This window comes from Ailuropoda melanoleuca, chromosome 7, assembly GCF_002007445.2.
Source record: "Ailuropoda melanoleuca isolate Jingjing chromosome 7, ASM200744v2, whole genome shotgun sequence".
Lineage (NCBI taxonomy): Eukaryota > Metazoa > Chordata > Mammalia > Carnivora > Ursidae > Ailuropoda > Ailuropoda melanoleuca.
The window spans coordinates 24,147,499-24,172,523 of NC_048224.1; the positions used below are offsets into that span (position 1 = coordinate 24,147,499).

At 45.9% G+C, this 25,025-nt stretch overlaps 2 protein-coding genes across 9 annotated transcripts in view; one reads left to right on the top strand and one right to left on the bottom strand.

Annotated features, from left to right (window-relative positions):
* Positions 1-2,005, top strand: part of UBAP1 (ubiquitin associated protein 1) — a 54,795-nt gene extending 52,790 nt beyond the window's left edge. For both annotated transcript variants that reach the window (XM_002929239.4, XM_019809928.2), the window contains 2 exons: positions 188-289; positions 887-2,005. In XM_002929239.4, the coding sequence (XP_002929285.2) occupies positions 188-289; positions 887-1,027 (243 nt within the window). In that variant the 3' untranslated portion in view covers positions 1,028-2,005. The remainder of the gene's footprint in view (positions 1-187; positions 290-886) is intronic.
* Positions 2,006-3,683: 1,678 nt separating this feature from the next.
* The window catches only part of KIF24 (kinesin family member 24), an 80,222-nt gene continuing 58,880 nt past the window's right edge, over positions 3,684-25,025 (bottom strand). For 4 of the 7 annotated variants that reach the window (XM_034664032.1, XM_034664034.1, XM_034664035.1 and 1 more), the window contains exons 10-14: positions 15,011-15,082; positions 12,421-12,530; positions 6,218-8,449; positions 4,982-5,075; positions 3,684-3,983 (exon numbers count right to left, since the gene is read on the bottom strand). In XM_034664032.1, the coding sequence (XP_034519923.1) occupies positions 3,843-3,983; positions 4,982-5,075; positions 6,218-8,449; positions 12,421-12,530; positions 15,011-15,082 (2,649 nt within the window). In that variant the 3' untranslated portion in view covers positions 3,684-3,842. The remainder of the gene's footprint in view (positions 3,984-4,981; positions 5,076-6,217; positions 8,450-12,420; positions 12,531-15,010; positions 15,083-25,025) is intronic. The other 3 variants (XM_034664038.1, XM_034664037.1, XM_034664036.1) reach the window with 2 other exon arrangements.

Consider the following 25,025-nt stretch of genomic DNA (forward strand, 5'->3'; position numbering starts at 1 on the left):
AGAAGGGCGTGCCTACCTGTTCAGCAAATAGTCACTGAGGTCCTGCTGTGTTAGATGCAGTTCACGATACAAAATCAAGCCCTAGCCAGCTGGGGAGCAGACATCACACTTGCTGGCTTGTGGAAGACTTGGGGAAGCACTGACAAGAGTGGTAATAGGTACTCAAACCTCTTTTTCTTTTCTTAAGATTCTCGACTATCTCTTTGCACATGGACAGCTCTGTGAGAAGGGCTTCGACCCTCTTTTAGTGGAAGAGGCTCTGGAAATGCACCAGTGTTCAGAGGAAAAGGTAGGACCCTTTGTGCTTCACAGGAACCTTCTGGAAAGGTGTGCAGAGTTGTGTCCTCTGGCCAAGAACCCCCTTTCCCTACCAGTGACGGCAGGCAGAGGTAGTCAGAATGCATTTTCTCTCAAGTGTCCAGATAGGCATTTGGCTAGTTTGGGTTGTTAGGTTTGACAAAACATTGGGTTGAAGACTATCTGGAGTCCCAGGGAAGGGAAAGGGAAATGACCTGGGCAAAAAGCTAGACTTTTGGTAACTGGGGAGATTGCTAGCCACTTTGCCTAGCCTACTCCCTGGAGAGCAGCTGTTTCTGGGTTCAGTATCCTACGTTGGTGTGAGTGTGGATTTTGGTTAGTGGGACCCATGAGTCAGCAGGATTTGGAACTGGGCATAGATCCTGAAGGATGATGGGTTGTAGCATCGACCAGTCCCCCCTGGCTTCCTCCACAGCTGCCCTCTGCTTGCTTGGGGACCTCAGAGAGACTCATAGGGCTCTGGCAAAAGATGCAGACTCCCCCTAGCAGCCCTCTACACGCCCGTTCTTCCCACTCTGCTATGTGGCCAGACCCCTTTCTTCAGTCTTTATTCTCTTCTATCCCTTAGATGATGGAGTTTCTTCAGTTAATGAGCAAATTTAAGGAAATGGGCTTTGAACTGAAAGACATTAAGGAAGTTCTGCTACTACACAACAATGATCAGGACAATGCTCTGGAAGACCTCATGGCTCGGGCAGGAGCCAGCTGAGACCAGGCGCTGCCTAGGCCCTGCCATGGAACCGCCCCTGCAGGAGGCCCTGAGGAGCCCATGTGTGAGGAAGGAGAAGGGGCACACTTCCCGATTTTCTTTTGGGGGTGGAAGGTCAGGTGTGGAGACTGTGCTTGCCAGTCTCTGAGCTGGAAAGAAAGTAGGGAAGATTTGGGCATGTGAATGCCTCCAGCACTGCCTTGGCTCCTTCTATATTAAATGTATTTGTATTTTGAGAAGTGTCCTTCCCACCTCGGCCCTCCAGAGAGACTTCCCTGGCCCTTCTGGGTTCTGTACGTCCTCAGCTGAAACCTGGCCCAGCTGCCAAAAGGAGTCAGGGAGAAGGGGTGGGAGGGCCGGACTCAGTGCTGCTTTAGGGCTAGATGCTTCTTTCCCCTGCACTGGTGGACTGAACTCTAATCCAAGTTGAGTGCAATTGAAAGGTTCTTCCAGGGTTTTTTTTCCCCTCTCCTTTTAACAAAGTCTCTTAGTGTTACACTGGTTCTGCAATGTCTCTGAGGTGCAGAGAATGCCCTTTCCCCGTGGGGCACGGAGTGGGTCTCTTCTGCCAGGCAGTTACCATGCTTCCGTGCCCCAGCCTGTTTTTTTTGGCTTGGTTCGGATCACAGTCCTCTGCTACCCAGGATTTTAGAGCCCCCTGCTCTAGGAAACAGTCATCAGTTTAAGAAATCATTGGCCCCTTCCCAGCACACTGAGTGGGGGAGAAACTGGCTGCAATATAGTGGCCCAGCACTAACTCCACCTCGGTTCTCCTTGGAGAACAGCCTCTCCCTCCAGCCCCCTGCTCTAGGATGACACAATGAGTAACACCTAGTCATAGAAATCAGTCTCTTTTGTTTGTTTTATATTCTGTTGTACATCATTAAAGATCTAAATACAAAGGATATACAGTCTTGATGAATCTAAATTTGCTAACTATTTTGATTCTTCAGAGAACTAATAAAAATCTAAAAGGTATGTCTTGCTGTGATAATTTCTTTCTTGTCAGTGCTATTTTACTGAGGGGTTGGGGTGGGCGGGGAAGGGATTCCTGCTTGGATTTGCTGGGGATGAAACAGGCACTAACCATTTTCTGTCTTTTTAGTACTCTCTTCCCACTATAGGCCTGTGGGACCCAGGAGCTGGCCCTGGAGTCGGCCCTGGCTTTATAAACCTGTCCTAGCTCAGTCTCTGGAACCAAGGACATGCCTTCCTGCGAGACTGACTGTGGAGGTGAGACAGGCTGGGCCTTTGGGGTAATCAATCACTCAGAAGTGAGGCAGTACCTTTCCCTGTGACACATCCGGCTTTATGTGCTGGGTGCCACAGGTGGGACTGATTCCGACTGCTTCACCAGCTCTCAGTGGTGCCGCCGTAGCTGAGAGAACTAGACTTCTCCCTGAGGTTTCTTGTCCTTAAACTTAATGCCACCCAACAGTCCCTCTAGTGCTCTTGGCTGGGGAGCGGGTCCCTAATTCTTGTAGTGATCACGTGAGGAGCCGGCAGAGCCTTTGGGCCACAGAGCTGGAAAGAGGCCGCCCTCTAGTGCTCAGATCAGGCAAAGGGTGGCAGGGCTGCAGTCTCAGAAAGCCGGTCAGCCCTGAGAAACTGACGTTTCCACACGTTACGATGGGCGTCAGAGCCAAGGCTGTGACACATGCATCTTATTTGACCCAGCGTGGCTCCAGAAGGTGACAGACCACTTTGTGTTTGTCTTGAACTTCTTCCTGATGGAAAGATACACAGCAAGCAGAACTAATGTGAAGGTGTGTGTATAAAAACTCTGCCTCAGAGTCTCAGACTGTTGACTAGAGCTCTCAGTGCCAGATACTACTGAACACAGGCCCTTGAGAGGGAGTGGACAGCCAGGGTGCTGCTGGATAAAGGTAAGGTGAGGAGATCCTCCACTTCTTCAGCTTTGCCACGAGGGGGCGTGGCAGGTTGAGGAGCCAGGAACTGCTATGGAAGGATGAGTGCTGTTAGAGCAGAGTGCCCACATCACTGCAGTACTTTTGTCTCTGAATTGCAGGAAGGGAGGGGAACTGGGGACATGAAGCCTGACCCACCAATCTCCCAAGGGCTAATGGAGCAGACCTCACCCTGCCCCTGTCCCATAAGCCACTAGTGTGTTAGTTTTTGGCCAAGTCTTGAATTCAGCTAACAAAGCCCCCGAGTTCAGTGTGTTTTCTTCCCCAGGTTGTGACCTTTGACCTCTAGGTTACCAACCCCATCCTCTGGTCCTCAGATTCAGAAACATCCAAAGGTTATTAGACCCAAGTGTGTTTACACAGACAAGGGGTTGGTAGGACAAATTCTCTTCTAGCCCCATAGAAAGGGGAGGGGCATATTCAGTTTTTTTAGGCTACTCTGTCCTTCCCTACAGATGCTCCTGTGCTTGGAACTGAGGGACAGGAGCCCTGAGAGAGGAGCTGGGGCCTAGTCAAGGCCGTGTGTGGCTGGGGAGAGGCTAGCAAGGGCAGGACCGGGGGGGTGGGTTCCAGGATTTGTAAGGAGGGCCTGGCAGAGGCCCCTCCAGCCCCTAGGAATTCAGCACAGGCTCCTGAGCTGCTCCCAGCACCTCATATGGGATCTTTTTTTTTTTTTTTTAAAGATTTTATTTATTCTATTTGACAGAGATAGAGACAGCCAGAGAGAGAGGGAACACAAGCAGGGGGAGTGGGAGAGGAAGAAGCAGGCTCATAGCTGAGGAGCCTGATGTGGGGCTCGACCCCACAACACCGGGATCACGTCCTGAGCCGAAGGCAGACGCCCAACCACTGTGCCACCCAGGTGCCCCCTCATACGGGATCTTGTTCTAAGACATCACTGTCCTCTCAGGGGCTGTGGTCGGTGTGTGGCAGGCCAGGTACAGCTGAAGCTGGCTCCTCAGACTCTGGATGCACTTGGATTTCAGAGCCAGGATTTCATCCAGCTGGGTCACAACATCTTCAAACTCCTGAGAAAGGAAATAAAGGACAAATAGAGCTTTTTGTTTTGCTGGCCTTCAGTCAGGATCTGCTTTTCTAGTCCCTCTTCTTGCAGGAAGTTTTCAGGACCCGGGCCCGCTGTTCAGCTGGAAAGTCTGCTGGATAGTTACTATGGCACAGGGTTGAGGCTCATTTCTCTGCATTTGAGAAACTTGAAGATTTTATTTTTTAAAGATTTTATTTATTTGACAGTGATAGAGACAGCCAGTGAAAGAGGGAACACAAGCAGGGGGAGTGGAAGAGGAAGAAGCAGGCTCCCAGGGGAGGAGCCTGATGCGGGGCTCGATCCCAGAACCCCGGGATCACGGCCTGAGCTGAAGGCAGACGCTTAACGACTGAGCCACCCAGGCGCCCTTAAGATTTTATTTTTAAGTAATCTCTAAACCCAGCGTGGAACTCGAACGCACAACCCCAAGATCAAGAGTCGCACACTTCACCAACTGAGCCAGCCAGGCACCCCTGCACTTGAGAAACTTCTATGTAGAGAGGTATTCTGCAGGGCAGAGGGGTGTTTTGTAGAAGTACCTCTGGTTGGGGGGTACCTGTGTGGCTCAGTTGGTGTGAAGTGTCCGACTCTCGATCTTGGCTTAGGTCTTGACCTCAGGGTCCTGAGTTCAAGCCCCGCACTGGGCGTGGAGCCTACTTAAAAATACCTCTGGTCGGCATGTGGCAGGTCACTTACCATAGCAGGGAGGGGCTCCAGCAAGCCAATAAGAAGGCAGAATGGCGAAGGACAGAGGCTGGAAACATTTTAGCCCGGAAATGGGGAGTGCCGCCATCCTCTCCCACCTGTCCTTGAACCCTCCCTCGAGCTATGTCAGAGGAATGGCAAGAGGAGGCCCAAGTCCTCTTAGAGTATGACAGCAGACCCTTACCTCACACATAACCACAGCAAACAAGGATGGCCAGTAAACTACCTGCAGGCTAATTCCCAACAGCCCCTGAGTGTCTAGCCGAGGCTACTTACGTTAAGAGCCAGCTGGCTCATCAGGGTCTCCTCCTTGAAGCCCAGTTCTGCCATTTTATCCAGTTGTTCCTGGTGTGCTCGGATGACCACCTGCCTGGGAACACCAGAGGGGACACGGTGATCCTCTGGGCCCATCTCTCCCAGGCAGCTTTCTAGGGCTGAGCCTCATTTCCCGCCCAGGAACTGCCCCTTCCCAGAACGGTCAAAGCTCTGACCAGGGCCAGCAACCCCCCCCATTCTTCTCAGGACTAAAGGATACCAGAAGATACTGGGAAAAGAGAGGCTTCTCAGTCTGTGCCCGCCTTCCTGCTACACTGAGGAACAGGGATGAGTGTTGCTGGTCCTCTGCGGAAGCTTCACCCCGCTTCCCTGCCAAAAGGCTCAAGGCTGCGACCACTGCCGCTGGCGCACTCGTACACGGTGGCGCCTGCTGCTTTGCCTGCCACGGTGTTTACTTCCTATGGGGAGTCCAGGGACCAAAGCAGGGGGTTTCAGCTAGAAACTGGAGGATCTGCCTTTTGTCAGCCCCTACCACTGGGTAGAGACCACGGAGCCAGCAAGATTGTCTCCTGGGACAGGCAGGCTCCTCACCTGTGCGTCCCCGGAGGTCCTTCTCTGTCCATGGCCCCGGCCTGAGCCCCCGCGAACAGCAGGCACACAGCTGGCCTAGGTATCAGGAGCTCTAGCAGAGGGCTGTAGCCTCTGTTCCCATGCACCATCTCCCCGGGCCCTAATGCTGAGGGGCCCTGCTGGATCGCTCTGCCTCCTTTCTTGCTCTATGCTTTCTGTCACCTCTCTTTCTGCACCATCCACAGCATCCTTTGGGGAAAGCAGCACAAATCACCAGTCGCTCTGTTTTTGACCTTCTCCATCTTGGAAGTTGCCCAGCCTGCCTTGGTTCTGAGGGCACAAGGCTGTAGCTCTTGTGTCCCTGGGGAGCAGTTCCAGGAACACAGACCCGACAGAATGAAGAGGACTCTGATCTCACCACAGGTCATAGGCTTGCTGAAGGGGACAGATCCTCCCTTTTCTCACTCAAGGCTCAGCTTTCCTAGACTCAGGGTTCACCCACCCTGGCAGGCCTGCTCCCTCAAAAAGCAGGACAAAGCCCCTCTAGTTGTAGTGTAGCTCTGACACTGAACCAACAATAGCCATTCCCAGAGCGGACCAGGGTGAAGCTGGGGTGGAAGTAGCAGTGCCAAAGGTCTCAGGTCTGGGGGAGAGTGTCCAACTTACTGTGCAGGCCCCAGGGTGAGCTGATGGAGGTTCTCTGCAGTCTTTGGAGAGCAGCCAGGGACCAGGGGAGAGCCTGGCCTTGCTGAGCACCTTGGGATCGGCCTGTATTTGAGCCACACGATGTTTCTGTTGTGCAACTTGATGGGGTCTCCCGGCAAACTTAGCTCCTGCCAGCCAAGTCCTGTTGGATGTTTTCTTTCCTGGGCCCAGGGCTGGTCAGCCGTATCACTACTTTCTGTTCCTGGGGTGAGCAGAGGTGCAGGGTGGGCTCCTCCAGTGTGTATGGCGGGGAAGGGCTTTCCTGGGAAACCCTGGGCGCTGCTCCGCTCTGCCTCCTCAGCATCGGCATCATACTGCTGGCTACTCCCGTGTTCCTCGGAGGACAGCGCAGTCTCTCCGCTCTGGCGGGCCTCCCCTGGGTCAGCCTCATTGATGGGCAGCTTGTCAGGTGGGTGCTGACGGATGGGTGATGGCGACAGGGCTGGAAGATCACCACTAGGCTTATTGTCAGGGGGAGATGATGAGAGCCACAGGTGCCCAGCTGCTGAAGACAGTGGCAGGAGTGCCTTTTGATCACCAGATGATACTGTGTGGCCCACAGGTGGGCCCCTTGCTGCCACTAGACTGTGAGCAAGCCCATCCTGGGCCAGCCGCTCCAAGGGAAGAGGACCTTCATCGTCTGTGTTCTCCAGGAGGGACATGGTGAGGGGAGCCATCAGTCCAGAAGCATATTCAGAGCACGTGCCTGATTCCCCTCTACAGTCTTCTGGGTCAGGGTAACTGGTTTTCATTGTTCTGGTCACCAGAGTTGGGCTGTCTTGGCCGACTCCTCCCAGAGGTGTGCTGACTCTCTCTCTTTGGTCTGGAGATCCTGGAACTGCACTGTGGGGCAGTGAGAAACTAAAACCATCTTCCTCCAGGGGCAGTGAACTACCCTCGGCCTGCCCAGGAACCTCACTTGTGAGAGCGTCCTGTCTCAGTTCAAAGGATGGGCCACCACCTCTTTTCTGGCCAGGTACAAAGTCTACCTGTGAGCAGTAAGGCTTCTCTGCCAGGTTGTCCCCGGGACAAAGCCCTGAGGAGGCAGAATCCTCCTCTCTGCTCCAGTCCAAAGGCACCTTACTCGGGCTGTGGCCGTGACTGAGTGCTGCTCTTTTGTGGTGTGTGGGGTCCCTGGAGTATATCCAGTCTCCAGTTAGACCCTTCTCGTCACCATCTGTCCCGGGGTTAAAAAGCAGACTCTGGTGCCTTTTGGCCACTTGCTCCTCAGGGCCTTGCTCCCTCTGATGAAGGAAGAATGAGCCTTCGCTGTTCTCTAGGGTGTTTCTCTGATTTGTGGTCCTCTGACTGGAGACATGTGAAAAAGAATCTTCGCTGAAATCGCTGTCATCAAGGTCCTCAGCTTGGGCTCCATCCTGGCTCTCAGAATAAGAGCAGAAGGGGGAAGGGGTCTCATTCTGGAGCTGCCCCTCCAGGGGCCTGTACTGGCATAAAAACCTTTCCAGTGGTTGGTACTTGAACTTCTGCTGGAGGAGAGGTGGCTGCTGGAACTGCTGGTGATAGAAGCGCAAGTGTTCCTCCCTCTCCTTCTGATGTGGAGGGATGTCTGTCCACGTTTCCGAGGCCCACCTGGCAGGTGTGCTCCCCTTGCTGCCCTGACCGTATTCTGCTAAATGGTGGAGGCCACCGGAGGAGAGCTCAGCCCGTGACACAAGCTGCTTCTGCACGGGCCGCACGGGCTGCACAGTCTTGCACTTGGAGGGCAGCTTGCCACGCGCCGGGGCTTCTCCTGGGCCGGCAGCCTTGCTTCCCCACCTGCGGGCAGTTTTGTTGCCCATTTGAGTTTTCTCAGAGCACAATGACGCAGATTCTTCTGCCCCTTTTTTGGCTAAATGTCCAGACCGTGTGGCTCCTTTGACAGGGCTGGTGTGAACGACCCACTCTTGGGGAAGACTCCCTCTGGATCCACCCCTTTTACTGGGAACTTTAGGTACAGGCGCAAAAGGGATGTTGGGTGTGTGGCTGGCCAGGGGATGGGCCTTCTCTCTCGTGGAGCCAGGAGCTGCTGTGAATGACTGCTGAAGCCCCAGCTTGACCTTTTTGGGAGAACACTTGTCCCCTGGCAGGGCCACGGGGGAGCTCTGAATTCGTTTTGGAGAAGAGTTTCCAGAGGTCCGATTTCGACTGGTAGCTGAAGCACAACATTTAACGCCTTTCTTTAGTTCCTTGACCCTGTAAATTACCATTTTATGTTAAATGTGTATTCTTGCATGCTCCTTAATTCTTTTTCTATATTTTTCAAAAACCAAAGAAAAGTATTACAAAAAAGATGGGTGCAGGCTGAGGATATAAGCATATACCCAACATTCTATGATCAGAAGTTTTGGAAATCTCCTCAATCCCATGGGACAAGGCCAAGGAAGCTCATCTCAGAACGGCACTATATCCGTGTTAGGGCCCATGCTGTACTTCGGGAAAGGGCCAGCTCAGGAGCCTGTGTCTACCACTCACCTGCCCCCGCAGCCAGAGCCCACTTTTCCTGCAATCCATTTCCTTTCAGGCTTCTCTAAGAAAATGAGTTCCTTCAAACTTGCTGGGTACTCAGGAAACAAAATCCTCTGGAAATAAGCAGGCTGTGCTCATTCTATTAAAGGAAAAGTGACCTGTCTATTCCGGGGTTTCTCAACGTTTGCACTAGTGGTATTTGGAACCAGAGAATTCTTTGTTGTGGGGGCTGTCTGTGCAGCACCCCTGGCCTCTACCCACTACATGCCAGTAGCACTTCTCTCTAGTCTTGACAATCAAAAATATCTCCAGACATTGCCAAATGTTCCCGGGGAGGCAGAATCACCCCCTAAATAGAGGATAGAGAACCATGCTCCATTCCACACGGGAAGTTCTGAGAAGATGGAAAATCCAGAATTAGGTCTCTGCTAGGATTTAGTCAAGATCAATCTCTTAATTCCAATATTTAAAAACACTGTAACGGGGCGCCTGGGTGGCACAGCGGTTAAGCGCGTCTGCCTTCGGCTCAGGGCGTGATCCCGGCGTTCTGGGATCGAGCCCCACATCAGGCTCCTCTGCAACGAGCCTGCTTCTTCCTCTCCCACTCCCCCTGCTTGTGTTCCCTCTCTCACTGGCTGTCTCTGTCTCTGTCAAATAAATAAATAAAAAATCTTTAAAAATAAATAAATAAATAAATAAATAAATAAATAAATAAATAAATAAATAAAAACACTGTACGAATTTAGAATTACAAGGTGACATGAAGTAAAAATGTGATTCTCCAGTGGCCTGTAGATTCTTCATTAAAATCCTCTAGGAAGGAGCAGTACTTCTGCCTAGGGGCTCCCATAAAATGTCTCTGACATTATTTTGGATTTAATCCAACCCTTACTGGTGGCCAAATGACCCCTCTTGGCTGTTTCTGAAAACCAAGATCATAAGCCTGACACAGACTTGATTTAAATCTTCCCTTGAAGTCTGAGAGCCAAGGCAGGCAGGTAACATAGCTAAGCAAAGAGCTGAAGAATGTGACTGAAGACGCGCGTGTCCATGGGCCTTTGTTTAGGTGTTGCAGTAGGAAATGGGCTGAGAGGTGCCACAGTAAGTCTAGATGGTTCCAAATTACTTCCTGTTATAAAAAACTTAATTATTTTAGTTTCATCAAGAGAGAAACACCAAAATCACCCCCTAGGAGTCACACTAAATAATTCTAGAAAGCTGAGTGCCAGAAGGAATCCTACAGGTAATTTGGTTATTGATGCTAAATGCTTCCAGTGTACTCTTCCTAATCCCAAAATCACTCCTGTCACTGAGCTTTTCTGATAGATGTATACCTATTAGGGGTCCAGTTGGAACTTTATTTTTGGACTCCTTGGCAACATTCTACTATATGGAAAGAAGAAAATTTTAAATCAGAAGTTTTAAAATAAGCAATAAAATCATCTTGTGTCTGTATAGATTATTACCTAAAATTAATTTCATTAGGCCTCATTGAAGCACATAAAACAAATGGCTTTCATTCATTTTCAATAATTTATCAGACTGCTTCAAATGGAAGAGATTTCTATTACACTTTTTCTGTTTTTTTTAAAGCCAAAATTATTTAAAATAATTTCTCAATTATACTTAACACCTCCCCTATGCAAAAGGGTTATTTTCATCTTCCTTTACTGAGGCACTAAGAGAGGAGATGTCTTGTTCTCTGCTCCTAATGATGAAGTTCTTACTTTAAGCAACTGACAACAGTGTCTGTGATTCGGGAGTGGGTGGGGTTATAAAACAAGATCCGTTTACTGTTATCAATTATTGAAGCTGGGTAATGGATACATGGGGGTAAAGAATTTCAAGCCATATTTGTTTATTTGGAAACAAATCTGGATCATCTCATATCTTCTGATCTCAGTTCGTGAAGCAGCCTTTCTTTTTAATATTTATTTGAGACAGAGCGAGAGAGAGTACATGAGCAGTGGGAGGGGCAGAAGGAGAGGGAGAGAGAATCTCAAGCAGATGCCGCACTGAGCGCAGAGCCTGACGCGGGGCTTGATTTCATGACCCCAAGATCATGACCTGAGCCGAAGCCAAGACTCAGGTGCTTAACCCACTGAGCCGCCCAGGCACCCCATGAAGTAGCCTTTCTTCTAGCAGGGCTAGTGTACAGGCATTAGGGAACCATGCAATAAGGAAGCCTATTTTGGGGACCTATTAATATTGCTATTGCTTAAATTAACACATACTGAATGGTAACTATGCACTTGGTGTGGTGCATTATCCTCACTGATTCCATGTAACTGTTGTAGGAGGTAGATGCTAATATTATCCCGTCAGATAAAACTGAAGCCCAAAACTTTTGCCCAGGACTACTCAGCTCTTTCATGGCAGAAGCTGGGTATTGGCCCAGAGAGTCTTGACTCCAGAGCCCACTCTTATAATCACTTTGTGAGGTCTCTCTCCTATTCAAATGAGATAGGTACACAGAGGGCCTCACCCTGACACCCAGAAGAGTTCCTCCTTTCAGTCACAAATATTTCCTGTGCATCTGCTAGGTACCAAGTACTGTCTGGGCGGTAGATACAGTGGAGAAATAGATAAGGTTTCCTGTTTTCATGGAGCTTAAATGATAGCTCACTTTTCCTTCCCAGTGAATTTCATAAAATGCCATGGATATTAAAGATTCCTCAACAATAATAAGAAAACACGTTTCCCTCAAATATTTTGTTAATCTTGGGGAGCGCCTGGGTGGCTCAGTCATTAAGCATCTGGGATCGAGCCCCGCATCAGGCTCCCCACTCAGCGGGAAGCCTGCTTCTCCTGCTCCCACTCCCCCAGCTTGTGTTCCCTCTCTCACTCTCTCTCTGTCAAATAAATAAATAAAATCTTAAAAAAAAATTTTTTTTTTGTTAATCTTGGAGACAGCTTCTGGGAGACCAAAGAGAAGGATGTAAGACAGGATCAGGCAGCAAAGCAGCCAGAGGAAAGGATGGAAATGATAGCGTCTTTACCCATGGCAGGAAATCTGTGGGACCCCAGGTTAAGAGATGGGGCATTGGCGGGGACCTGGCAGATACCAGGGTCACCCCAGAAAGAGCCCTGACCATATAGTCAGAAGTGCTAGCTTTACCGCCGATTCCCAATAAGCCCTTTTAAAGTTCCTGCCCTTCTCTGGGTTCAGTTTACCCTTCTGTAACATGTCAGATGTCTGGGTTGATCTCCTCTGGACCTACATAGCTCTAAGTGCCCCTGCCTTGACAAGTAACATGTATTCTATCCCTTATGATTAGGGCTGAGGCTAGCAGGAAGAAAATCTTGAGCCTTCCACTCCAAAGAAATATTTCACTTCCCACTAGCCATTTAAAAGTCACCGATGGGGGCACCTGAGTGGCTCAGGTCATGATCCCAGGGTCCTGCTGCTCCCCCTGCTTATGCGTGCATGCAGTATCAAATAAATAAAATCTTAGAAAATAAATTAAAAAAATAAAAGTCACTGGTGGAGTTGTTTCCTGAACCAGGGAACCTGTCCCCTTCCTCTTGTCACATTCACACTTGTAAAATGGCAAGGCCTACCAGGTCACATTCTTCAAATGACCAATTGCACATTCCCCCAGTACTAGGATCACTGCCTCAAGAACAGACTTCTGGAGCTCAAGATCAGATCTCTATGTGTGTTTGAAACACACACCCGCCACCTGGGAGCGACTCACCGGTCAGCGTAACGCAAGGTATTCAGTGTGTGTTCGGTGGCCACATGGCTTGGTGAGATGTTGGCAATCATGCAGGTTTTGGCATCACCGATGAAAGAGTCCCGCAGGACCTGTCCCAAACAGAAGGCAGTTCAATGAAGTCAATTAACAAAGGGCATATTGACTACTTATTGTGTGCAGGGCACTGGGCCATAGCTCCCCACCCCCTACAAAAAGGCAGTTTGCAAAGAAGAAATACAAATAAATGATCAAAAATACACAAAAAAGGTACTTCACCAACCAAAGAAATACAAAGTAGTAAGAATACTAATATTTTTCACCCATAAGATTAATTAAGACTCGTGATACCCTGCCCTGGTGGGGGTCTAGGGAAATGGGCACTTTTCTATATTGCTATACTATGCAGGTAGTGTGTATCATGAAACAGTATAAGCTTTTGAGAAGGCAGTTTGGCAGTATGTATAAAAACGTAAAAAATGTGCATGCTTCCAGGACATTATCCTAAAGAGAATTGCTCAGGTGATTAAAAAAAAAAGTACACATAGGCTATGCATTACAACATCATAATAGCAATAAAAATTTAAAAATCTAGGAGTCTATAAACAGAACAAACTGAATAATTTTATTTTTTTAAATAGATTTTATTTATTTGAGAGAAAGAGAGCACAAGCAGCAGAGGGAGAGGGAGAAGAAGGCTCCCCACTGAGCAGGGAGCCCAACGCAGGGCTCGATCCCAGGACCCTGGGATCATGCCCTGGGCCAAAGGCAGATGCTTAACTGACTGAGCCACCCAGGCACTCTGCAAACAAAATAATTATTAACTGACTACAATACAACCATAAAAAATAATTATGTATATCTGTACTTAGATACACGGGAAGATCTACACTTATCTTTGAGTGAAAAAGGCATATGATTCCATAACTCTGTAAGGAGATCTGTGTGTAGATATGTGGGCAGAGAAATGTCTGGAGGACAGTCACCAAAATGTAGCAGTGATTATCACTGAGAGACGGGATTTTCAGGTACCTTTTGCCATCTTCTTTGTACTTGTATAGTGTTTGAATTATTATTATCATTATTATTTTTAAACAATCTCTATACCTAACATGGGGCTTGAAATCCACGACCCTGAGATCAAGAGTTGCACACTCCACCGACTGAACCAGCTAGGTGCCCCTGAATTATTCATTTTTCATTTGTTTTTTTCCCCTGAATTATTATTTTTTAAATTAAGCAGGAACTTATTTTCTGGGGATGGTGAACTCGTTTTAAAAAATAACAGAGCCAATGTCAGAATCAGGACTAACCACCCATAAGAAGGGTTTCCTAAGTCTCTAGTTGAAATCATGTTTGAGAAGACATAATCTAACCCACAGATCACCAGTTCTAGTAAGTTCTGCCCCATGCCCTGCGGAGCCATTAGGTTAGCTGTACCGAGTGCGAACCTCTGCCAAAATACAAATATCCTCACCTAGACTGCCGTCTACGCTAGTCTGTCCTCCACCGAGCACGAGACGTGGTGCAAAAAGGAACCCGGAGCACCTGTACCTGCCTTTGCAGCAGTCCGTATGTAGGCAGACCCCTCTGTGGGCCACTCTTCTGCAGCTACTACACTGCTGAATTACTAGCATTTTCCATTCATTTAGAAGCACATTTCATGACAGAAAAATGGAGGAAAAAAATTACCTACAGTTTTACCACTCAGAATAATCAGTTAACACAGACATAATTTTGTGTGTGTGCAGTTTTTTTTTCTCATTTTATATTTTTAAACTATAGATCTTGGTCATCTTTCCTATCAGTACCTATCAAAAATCTGTCTCATTCGGGGTACCTGGCTGGCTCAGTCAGTAGAGTGCACGACTCTTGATCTCAGGATTGTAAGTTTGAACCCCATGTTGGGTGTAGAGATTACTTAAAAATAGCATCTTTAAAAAATAAGTAAAAAGTAAATTTAAAAAAATTTTAAAAATCTGGGGCCCCTGGGTGGCTCAGTTGGTTAAGCATCTGCATTCGGCTCAGGTCATGATTCAGGGTCCTGGGATTGAGCCCCGCATCAGGCTCCTTGCTTGACAGGGAGCCTGCTTCTTCCTCTCCCTTCGCCTGCCACTTCTGCCTGTGTTCTTTCTATCAAATAATAATAATATTATTAATAAGATAAATAAAATCTTTACAAAATGTTTAAAATCTCTTATTCTTTTTAACTCCAGCCATTATTTTTTGTCTTGAAACACTAAGTCTTACAGTTAAGAAAATACTGAGTACAGCTATACCACCCCCACTTCAAAGGCTCAGAGACTCCATTAAATCAAAAATGTTTCTTTACATTACAAATAAGCGGAAAGCTGCTGGGCGGTGACCGGAAGCGCACTGCAGCCCCGTGAAAGCTCGGCCGCTTCACTCTGCCTGCGTGCCCAGGCGGCCTCGAACGAGCTCCTGGAAGGAATGGGACTCCCTCCTTTCCCCCCAAACCCTCCCAAGCTTAGCATCGGGACTTGCTGGCAGTGGAGGCTTTACTGAATGAACAAATGAATGCAAGAACGAACGAATGAAAGAGAATGAACTCCAAGTTCACGTTTAACTGTACCTGAGTTAATTTGCTTTGCCTGAAGGGAGTGTGGGTGTGTTCCTGATCCAATGCGCGGATACATTCCTTCAGCTGCAAGGTGGTAGATTAACAAGCACATCAAATATCACATGCAAAGAGAGAGTAACGGACCAGACTTTTCTTAAATAAGCCATAGTCAGACAATCCTCCAAAAGGAAGTCAAAATGCCTTAGTAGTTTCTTGTCCAACAAGAAAAATCAAGCTAGACCGTAAACATCCTGAGCTCCCCGTGTCTAGTTAGGCCCTCCTAAAGGCTATGATCCTAGCATTAGCACCAATAGTGAGGAACAGTTAAAACAGGGACCTTCCACAGGCCCCAGAGTCCACGCTTATGTGCCGGCAGTTCTGGCTTGCCAGCTCCCTTTCTCTTGGCTCCTCTCACCCTATTAGCAGCTATAGATGCACATGAGTACAGAAAACATCTGTCCCACTCCCCCGCCTCCCTGCTCACGTATGCACACGTATAGGTGTAGATTCAAGTGTAGATTCAGATGCAAGTTTTCTGATAATTAATTAATCACTTATTTTGAGAGAGAGCGAGAGCATGCACTAACTTAAATCCAAAGAGGATTTTTGCTTTTATTTAAAAGTAGGGGCACCTGAGTGGCTCAGTTGGTTAAGTCATAGCTTTGACCTGTTTCTATCTCTGTGCTTTATCTTTTGTTTTTTCTAACAGTTCCTTTTTTTTTGAAAGTAAACTCTATACCTGGTGTGGGGCTCAAACTCATGACCCCTAGATCAAGAGTCGCATGCTCCACTGACTGGGCTAGCCAGGCTCCCCACCTGTGCTTTATCTTGATTTATTTTGTGCATCCATTACCAAGATGAGTCCTAAGGTATCAGAAAAGCCTAAGAGGTTATTTTTGGGGCGTGGGAATGCTCACATTTGTTTCCATATAAATTAATGGTAATCACTTCTTTGCCTTATGGCATTTTGGCTTACAAAAGATTTCATAGGAAAGTTCTATTTTCAGATAGCAGGAGAAACCTGTATAAGGGAATTTCCTCTTTTATTTTTTTATTTTATTTTTTTTAAAGATTTTATTTATTTGACAGAGATAGAGACAGCCAGCGAGAGAGGGAACACAGCAGGGGGAGTGGGAGAGGAAGAAGCAGGCTCACAGCGGAGGAGCCTGATGCGGGGCCCGATCCCACGACGCCGGGATCACGCCCTGAGCCAAAGGCAGACGCCTAACTGCTGTGCCACCCAGGTTCCCCAATTTCCTCTTTTATTACAAATCAATGCAATATCCCCAAACTTTATCACTGGGACAATTCTCCAAAAGGGACAAACAGGTAACCAAACCCTGGCCCTGAGTTACACCTGCCCCTTAATACTCAAATCCAAGTGTGGCCACTAATTCCTATGAGTGTTTGAGGGCAATCTGAGCAATAAAATAAATAATGATAAAAATATAATCTAGCAAATAAAAGAAATATCCATTTACTGTTATAAATAATCTAATAAATAAATTGTAGAGAAAGGACAGCTCTTACAGCAGAATTTCAACTAATTAATGTAAAAAGAATGATAGGAACAGGAAATCCCACCAGGTAAACATCACAGTCATAATGTTGCAGGTTAAGAATCACCAACTGTTGCTAAAATTAGGCAGCAAAAGTGTGATGTAAATAGGATATCTGCATAGTTTCAAACTGTCTCCCCATAAGATATTTATTTATTTATTTGAGAGAGAGAGAGAGAGAGAGCAGGCAGAGCAAGAGAGAGAGCACAAGCAGGGGGAGGGGCAGAGGGAGAAGTTGACTTCCTGATGAGTGGGGAGCCCAATGTAGGACATGATCCCAGGATGCCAGGATCATGACCTGCGCCAAAGGCAGACGCCCAACCAACCCAGGTGCCCCAGGATATTTATTAATTACAAAGGGAAAATGGTTAACATTACAGTGGAGAAACCTAGCACAAACAACCTTAACTAAGTGATCAAAGTGAACATCACCAGTAATAAGACATACTGACTTCATGCACCGCCTGATATGATTCACTGAGAAAGGTACAACTTATGTGGTGTTCTTGCTAAAAATTCTTTATCTCAATCTAATCTTGAGAAAACACTGGATAAACCCAAATTCAGACACTGAAAAACAAAAACAAAAAACCCGGGTAGGCCAGTACTCTTCAAAGGTTTTAAAGTCACAGATGACAAAAACTGAGGAGACTATGAGGACATGACGACTAAATGTAATATGGGATCCTGGATCCAAAAAAGGACATTAGTGGGACTACTGGTGAAATTCACACAAGGTCTGTAGTTAATTGTATTATACCAATGATGTTGTCTTGTATTATGCCAATGTTAATTTCCTGATTTAGATCATTTTATTATGGTTATACAAGATATTAATAATATGGAAGCTGAGTGAAGGAATGCTGTGTATTTATTTTTGCAACTCTTTGTAAATCTAAAATTATTCAAAAATTGAAAAAGTAAAAAGAGATGCTGACGGTCTTTCTCGCCTCTCTCAGCCTCTCAATTTATCCCTCATGAGGCCTGGACATAAAGTGCCCCGCTGGAGACTTCAGTTCTGATCAAAAGGACTTAAATAATATGGAGTGACCACAGGCAGCACTAGATAGCTGCAAAAAGGAACAAGGAAGATCTCTCTATACAGCCATGTATTGAGCTCTAGAATATTGTTAAGTGAAAAAAGCAAAGTGTTTACAGTATGCTACCTTTTCCTGAGGTGAAAAAAAAATATGTAAAAAATGGTTATCTATGGGGAGGGAGGTAATAGGGTTGAGGGGACAGGGAAGGACACTAGACTTCTCTCAGTGTGGCTTGTTCTACAGTTTTTACTTCAACTGAATATGGAATTGGTAAGCTTAAACACATAGAAGAGATTTCAAGTGATTGTGCAACACAATATTATGACTGTACATCCTATGTGGGATACAACCTAAGGGTGAAAAGGAAACTGCAAAGAAATCTTTGCAGCGGTTGAGCATCTGCCTTGGGCTCAGGGCGTGATCCCGGAGTTATGGGTTCGAGCCCCACATCAGGCTCTTCTGCTGTGAGCCTGCTTCTTCCTCTCCCACTCCCCCTGCTTGTGTTCCCTCTCGCTGGCTGTCTCTATCCCTGTCGAATAAATAAATAAAATCTAAAAAAAAAAAAAAAAAAAAAAGAAATCTTAATCTGAATTCAGTAATTGTATTATGAGAAATATCAGCATTATTTTGAAATATACATATATTGAAGGAGAGCAAATAAATGATATATATGTTGTTAGGAACTAAGAATTCTAACATAAGAAAAAAGGGATACAAATATAAATTCAGTAAAGTTAACCACAAACTCTGTAATCTTAATTTTGAATTAATTTATTAGAATGAATCCCTGATGTATTTTCCTCTTCCAAAAAAAAAATTTTATTCCCTAGCTCTGTCCAACAAAAAGGCCTAGAAGGACTAATCCAGTGGTAGGAAGCACCACTAGCACCCCTAAATGGTCTCGAAATGCCATTTCCTTCTAAAACCAAGGTTGTTGAAGAATTGACTGATTCAAGGTCTGGAGAAGCAAATGTACAAGATGAGCCTAGAACAACTTGTCATGCCAGAATGCCAGGAAGCTATTAGAGACTAATAGTTGGTCAAAAAACCAGAGGAATATACTTGAAAAGGCTCCCACTGCCTAAAGATGTACAATTTAAATAGCAAAAAGAATAATGATTACAATGAGTTTATAATCATACAAAGCCAAACAAAACAGTAAATAACAACAAATTCATTGGTCATGTTTAGGTGACCAGGACACCAAATCATTCTGAAAACTGGTGAGTAAGGCAAAGAATCAAGCAAGCATTTATCTTGTCTCTACTGTATGAACTATATTTCAGGATAATCAGATAGCTGAGGAAAAATTCTTTCCAGCTAATGACGAAGTAATATTAAATTGAGAATATCACCATTTTGGAATCCCTAATGAAATAATAGATACAGGTGATGCTCATCAATGGCTGGTAAATCCATTAAATGAAAAAGTCTGATAGGAAACTATAACGGAGGAATTACGCTAACAACACTTGAATCTTTTTTAATTCTTAAAAATCACAAAAAGAGACAACCAGACATTCTGTACCTCCTGATGTGTTCCTATAGGAAGTCTAAAAACTACCCAAGAATTCTTTTTTTTTTTAAGATTTTATTCATTTATGTGACAGAGATAGACAGCCAGCGAGAGAGGGAACACAGCAGGGGAGTGGAAGAGGAAGAAGCAGGCTCCCAGCGGAGGAGCCCGATGTGGGACTCGATCCCGGAACGCCGGGATAACGCCCTGAGCCGAAGGCAGACGTTTAACGACTGCACTACCCAGGCGCCCCTACCCATGAATTCTTAGCAAAGAAAGAACCTCAATCTGATCAAGCTTCTAGAACAGTGCTTTCCCAATAGGGATATGTTAGCCACAAGCGCAAACTATATGTGTAATTTTTTTAATGTTTTTTTTATTATATTATGTTAGTCGCCATACAGTACATCCCTGGTTTCTGATGCAAAGTTCGATGATTCATTAGTTGTGTATAACACCCAGTGCACCATGCAATACGTGCCCTCCTCACTAGCCATCACCGGTCTATCCCATTCCCCCACCCCTCTCCCCTCTGAAGCCCTCAGGTTGATTCTCAGAGTCCATAGTCTCTCATGCTTCATTCCCCCTTCTGATTACCCCCCCACTTTCTTTATCCCTTTCTTCCCCTACCGATCTTCCTAGTTCTTCTGTTCCATAGATGAGAGAAATCATATAATTGTCTTTCTCTGCTTGACTTATTTCACTTAGCATTATCTCCTCCAGTGCTGTCCATGTTGCAGCAAATGTTGAGAACTCGTTCTTTCTGATAGCTGAGTAATATTCCATTGTATATATGGACCACAGCTTCTTAATCCAGTCATCTGTTGAAGGGCATCTCGGTTCCTTCCACGATTTAGCTATTNCCTATTGTGGATAATGCTGCTATGAATATTGGGGTGCATATGGCCCTTCTCTTCACTATGTCTGTATCTTTGGGGTAAATACCCAGTATTGCAATGGCTGGGTCATAGGGTAGCTCAATTTTTAACTTTTTAAGGGACCTCCACACTGTTTTCCAGAGTGGCTGTACCAACTTGCATTCCCACCAACAATGTAGGAGGGATCCCCTTTCTCCACATCCTCTCCAACAATTGTTGTTTCTTGCCTTGTCTATCTTTGCCATTCTAACTGGCGTAAGGTGGTATCTCAGTGTGGTTTTGATTTGAATTTCCCTGATGGCTAATGATTTTGAACATTTTTTCATGTGTCTGTTAGCCATTTGTATGTCTTCATTGGAAAAGTGTCTGTTCATATCTTCTGCCCATTTTATGATTTGTTTATTTGTTTCTCGTGTATTGAGTTTGAGAAGTTCTTTGTAGATCTTGGATACCAGTCCTTTATCTGTGGTGTCCTTTGCAAATATATTCTCCCATTCCGTGGGCTGTCTCTTAGTTTTTTTGACTGTTTCCTTGGCTGTGCAGAAGCTCTTTATCCTGATAAAGTCCCATAAGTTCATTTTATCTTTTATTTCTCTTGCCTTTGGNATTCTCCTTTTTGAGGGGGTCTTTGCCTGGTTTGGGGATCAAGGTAATATTAGCCTCATAGAATGAGTTTGGTAGCTTTCCTTCTGTTTCTATTTTTTGAAATAGCTTTAGGAGAATAGGTATTATTTCTTCTTTGAATGTTTGGTAGAATTCCCCAGGAAAACCGTCTGGGCCTGGAGTTTTATTTTTTGGAAGATTGTTTATCACTGACTCAATCTCTTCATAATTAATCGGCCTGTTTAAAAAATCAGTTTCTTCCTGTTTCAGTCTTGGTAGTTTATAGGTTTCCAGGAAGGCCTCCATCTCTTCCAGATTGTTTAGTTTTTTGGCATATAGCTGTTGATAAAAGTTTCTAATAATCCTTGCAATTTCAATGGTGCTGGTCGTGACCTCTCCCTTTTCAGTCATAATTTTAATAATCTCAGTCCTTTCTCTTTGTTTTTGGACAAGTTTTGCCAGTGGTCTATCAATTTTATGGATTCTCTCAAAGAACCAGCTTCTAGTCCTGTTGATCTGCTCTACTGTGGTTCTGGTCTCTAATTTGTTGATCTCTGCTCTAATCTTGGTCAACTGCTTCCTCATGCATGGATTAGGCCTGTCCCTCTGTTGCTGTTCCAGCTTCTTGAGGTGAGAATATAAAAACTGCATTTTAGATTTTTCTATTCTTTTGAGTGAGGCTTGGATGGCTATGTATTTCCCCCTTAGGACTGCCTTTGCAGTATCCCAAAGGTTTTGGACTATTCTGTTTTCATTCTCGTTGGTCTCCATAAATTGCTTAAATTGATTTTTGATTTCCTGGTTTATTGAATCATTCCTGAGCAGGATGGTTCTTAGTCTCCAAGTGTTTGAGTTTCTTCCAGGTTTTTCCTTGTGGTTGAGTTCCAATTTCAGAGCGTTGTGGTCTGAGAATATGCAGGGGATAATTTCAATCTTTTGGTATTGGCTGAGACCTGTTTTGTGTCCCAGAGCATGATCTATTCTTGAGAATGTTCCATGGGCATTTGAATAGAATGAGTATTCTTTGGTTCTGGGGTGTAGTGTTCTATATATATCTATGAGGTCCAACTCGTCGAGTATGGCATTCAAAGCCTTTGATTCTTTGCTTAGTTTTTGCCAGGGTGTTCTGTCTATTTCTGATAGTGGGGTGTTGAGGTCCCCTACTATTACTGTGTTCTTATCTATATGTCTCTTTATTTTGGTTAAGAGTTGGCTTGTGTATCTTGCTGCTCCCCTGTTGGGGGCATATATATTAATAATTGTCATATCCACTTGTTGAATACTTCCTTTAAGAATAATATAGTGCCCTTCTGTATCTNGTTTCAAAACGTTGTGGTCTGAGAATATGCAGGGAATAATTTCAGTCTTTTGGTATTGGTTGAGACCTGTTTTGTGTCCCAGAGCATGATCTATTCTTGAGAATGTTCCATGGGCATTTGAATAGAATGAGTATTCTTTGGTTCTGGGGTGTAGTGTTCTATATATATCTATGAGGTCCAACTCGTCGAGTATGGCATTCAAAGCCTTTGATTCTTTGCTTAGTTTCTTTTTGCAACGGTGTTCTATTTCTGATAGTGGGGTGTTGAGGTCCCCTACTATTAATGTGTTTTTATCTATATATCTCTTTATTCTGGTTAAGAGTTGGCTTGTGTATCTTGCTGCTCCCCTGTTGGGGGCATATATATTTATAATTGTCATCTCCACTTGTTTGATACATCCTTTAAGAATAATATAGTGCCCTTCTGTATCTCTCTCTATGGCCTCTAGTTTAAAATCCAGTCTATCTGATATGAGAATTGCTACTCCAGCTTTCTTTTGAGGTCCATTTGCGTGGAAGATGGTACTCCATCCCCTTACTCTAAGTCTGAATGCATCTTTGGGTTCAAAATGAGTCTCTTGTAGACAGCAAATGGATGGGTCATGTCTTTTTATCCAATCTGCAACCCTGTGGCATTTTATGGGAGCATTCAGGCCATTTACTTTGAGACTGAGTATTGAGAGATATGATTTTAATGATGCCATGTTACCAGTAAAGTCTTTGTTTCTATAGATTGTGACTTCCTGTTCTGTATCACTCTTGGGGCCTTTTTACCTTTATAGAGCTCCCCTTAGTATCTCCTGTAGGGCTGGTTTCGTGGTTACAAAATTGGTCAATGACTGGCGATTCTGGAAGGTCTTTATTTCTCCATCAATTCTGAATGACAGCTTTGCTGGATAAAGGATCCTTGGCTGCATGTTTTTCTCTGAAAGAGCTTTAAAAATGCCCCCCCAAGCCTTTCTCTCATTCCAGGTCTCTGTAGACAGGTCTGACGTAATCCTGATACCTTTGCCTTGGTACGTGAGAAATTTCTTTGCCCTGGCCGCTTTCAATACTGTATCCTTGGATCTAATATTTGCGAATTGCACTATGACATGCCGTGGCGTAGGTTTGTCCTGGTTGAGCTTGGATGGGGTCCTCTCTGCCTCTTGGACACGAATGCTTGTTTCCCTTGCTAGATTAGGGAAGTTTTCAGCTACAATTTGTTCAAATATCTCTTCTAGACCTCTGTTTTTCTCCACCCCTTCAGGGATGCCGATGATTCTGACATTGGATCGTTTCATNAGGTTCATTGAGTCAGTGATCTCCCGTAACCTACATTCATGGGCGTGGATTTTTTTAAGCCCAGATTCTATTTTTGCTTTTTCTTCTACTAACCCATCCTCCAATTCGCTAATACGTTCTTCTGCCTCAGTGACCCTGGCCGTCAGAGCCTCTAGTTTTGACTGTATTTGGCCCACTGAGTTTTTAATTTCTGTCAGATTCGCTCTCATTTCTGCCCTTAGGGATTCTATATTCTCAGCAACGCTTTCTCTGATGCTTTTTTCAAGTTTACTCATCATCTTGACCATTGTTGCTCTGAATTCCATTTCTGATAATTGGGATACATCCGTATGTATTAATTCTGTGGCCGAGGCCAATTCTGTGGCAGAGGCCACAGACTCATTATCTTTTCTTTGCTGGGGGGGACTTCTCCTTCTCGTCATTCTGATGAAGAGAGATTGCAGGGTTGTCCAGAGCCCAAGTGTTGACTGGGACCCAGGCCGTGCGCCCTTGTTTTATAGAGATCTTAGGGATGNAAGATTTAAGATTTTATTTATTTATTTGACAGAGATAGAGACAGCCAGCGAGAGAGGGAACACAAGCAGGGGGANGTCAGAGCCTCTAGTTTTGACTGTATTTGGCCCACTGAGTTTTTAATTTCTGTCAGATTCGCTCTCATTTCTGCCCTTAGGGATTCTATATTCTCAGCAACGCTTTCTCTGATGCTTTTTTCAAGTTTACTCATCATCTTGACCATTGTTGCTCTGAATTCCATTTCTGATAATTGGGATACATCCGTATGTATTAATTCTGTGGCCGAGGCCAATTCTGTGGCAGAGGCCACAGACTCACTGTCTTTTCTTTGCTGGGGGGGACTTCTCCTTCTCTTCATTCTGATGAGGGGAGGTTGCGGGGTTGTCCAGAGCCCAAATTACTGACTGGTACCCAGGCCGTGTGCCCTTGTTTTATAGGGATCTTAGGGATGTGGGCTTCTTGATTTTTCAGCCTGCCTTCTCGGGGAGGGGTCTGCCACGCCGATACTCAGGCAACCCTGTTTGGGTAGAGTCTCCATGTCCCCTGCGAGGGGGGATGGGGGTGGGCACACTGTGAGGCAGTATTTCCAGGCTTTTGTTCTCTGGCGGCTTTCCCTGGCGGTTTGCTGTGCCTCTTCTGAGTGTCAGAGCAGCAGTGGCCGAATCTCAGCCTCTTTCTCAGAACAGAGGGATCGCGGACCGTTCTCCACTGACGTTCTGGCCACTTTAACTCTGTTACTGTTGGTGCTGCTCAACCCTGCAGCGTCCCAGGATGTATGCCCCACACCCGGCGTCCCAGCCCTCACTTCCAGGGCCGGCGCATCTCTGTCCTTTGTGTTTCTAACGCCGCCAGCCGCCCCTGCGCACTCGCGGAGCTCCCGGTCTCAGTCTGGTTCCAGTGAGCACACTGGAGGTCCGTTTCAGTCTGGTAGCGCGCACTCCCCGCTCACGGTCCCAGTCTGTTCTCTCCCGGGTGCCGGTCCACGAGTCCATCCGCTCCCCCGTGCAGGTGGCTACCGCTTCCCAGTGCCCGGACGCGGCGGCTCCCTCCCCCTTCCGTTTATCTTCCAATATCTGTGTGCGGTTTCACGGCTCCCCGCTTCGTACCTCAATACTCAGCCCTGGAGATATTCATTTGTAGAGATCCAGATGTATCTTCCTGCATCTCAGGCTGATTCCGTGGATGTTCAGGCTGGTCTGGTACCTATCCAACTTGACTCAGGGGACCGGCTGAAAAAAGGGGTCCCCTACTCCTCCGCCATCTTCCTATCCTATATGTGTAATTTTAAATTCTTAGTAGCCACATTAAAAAAAAAT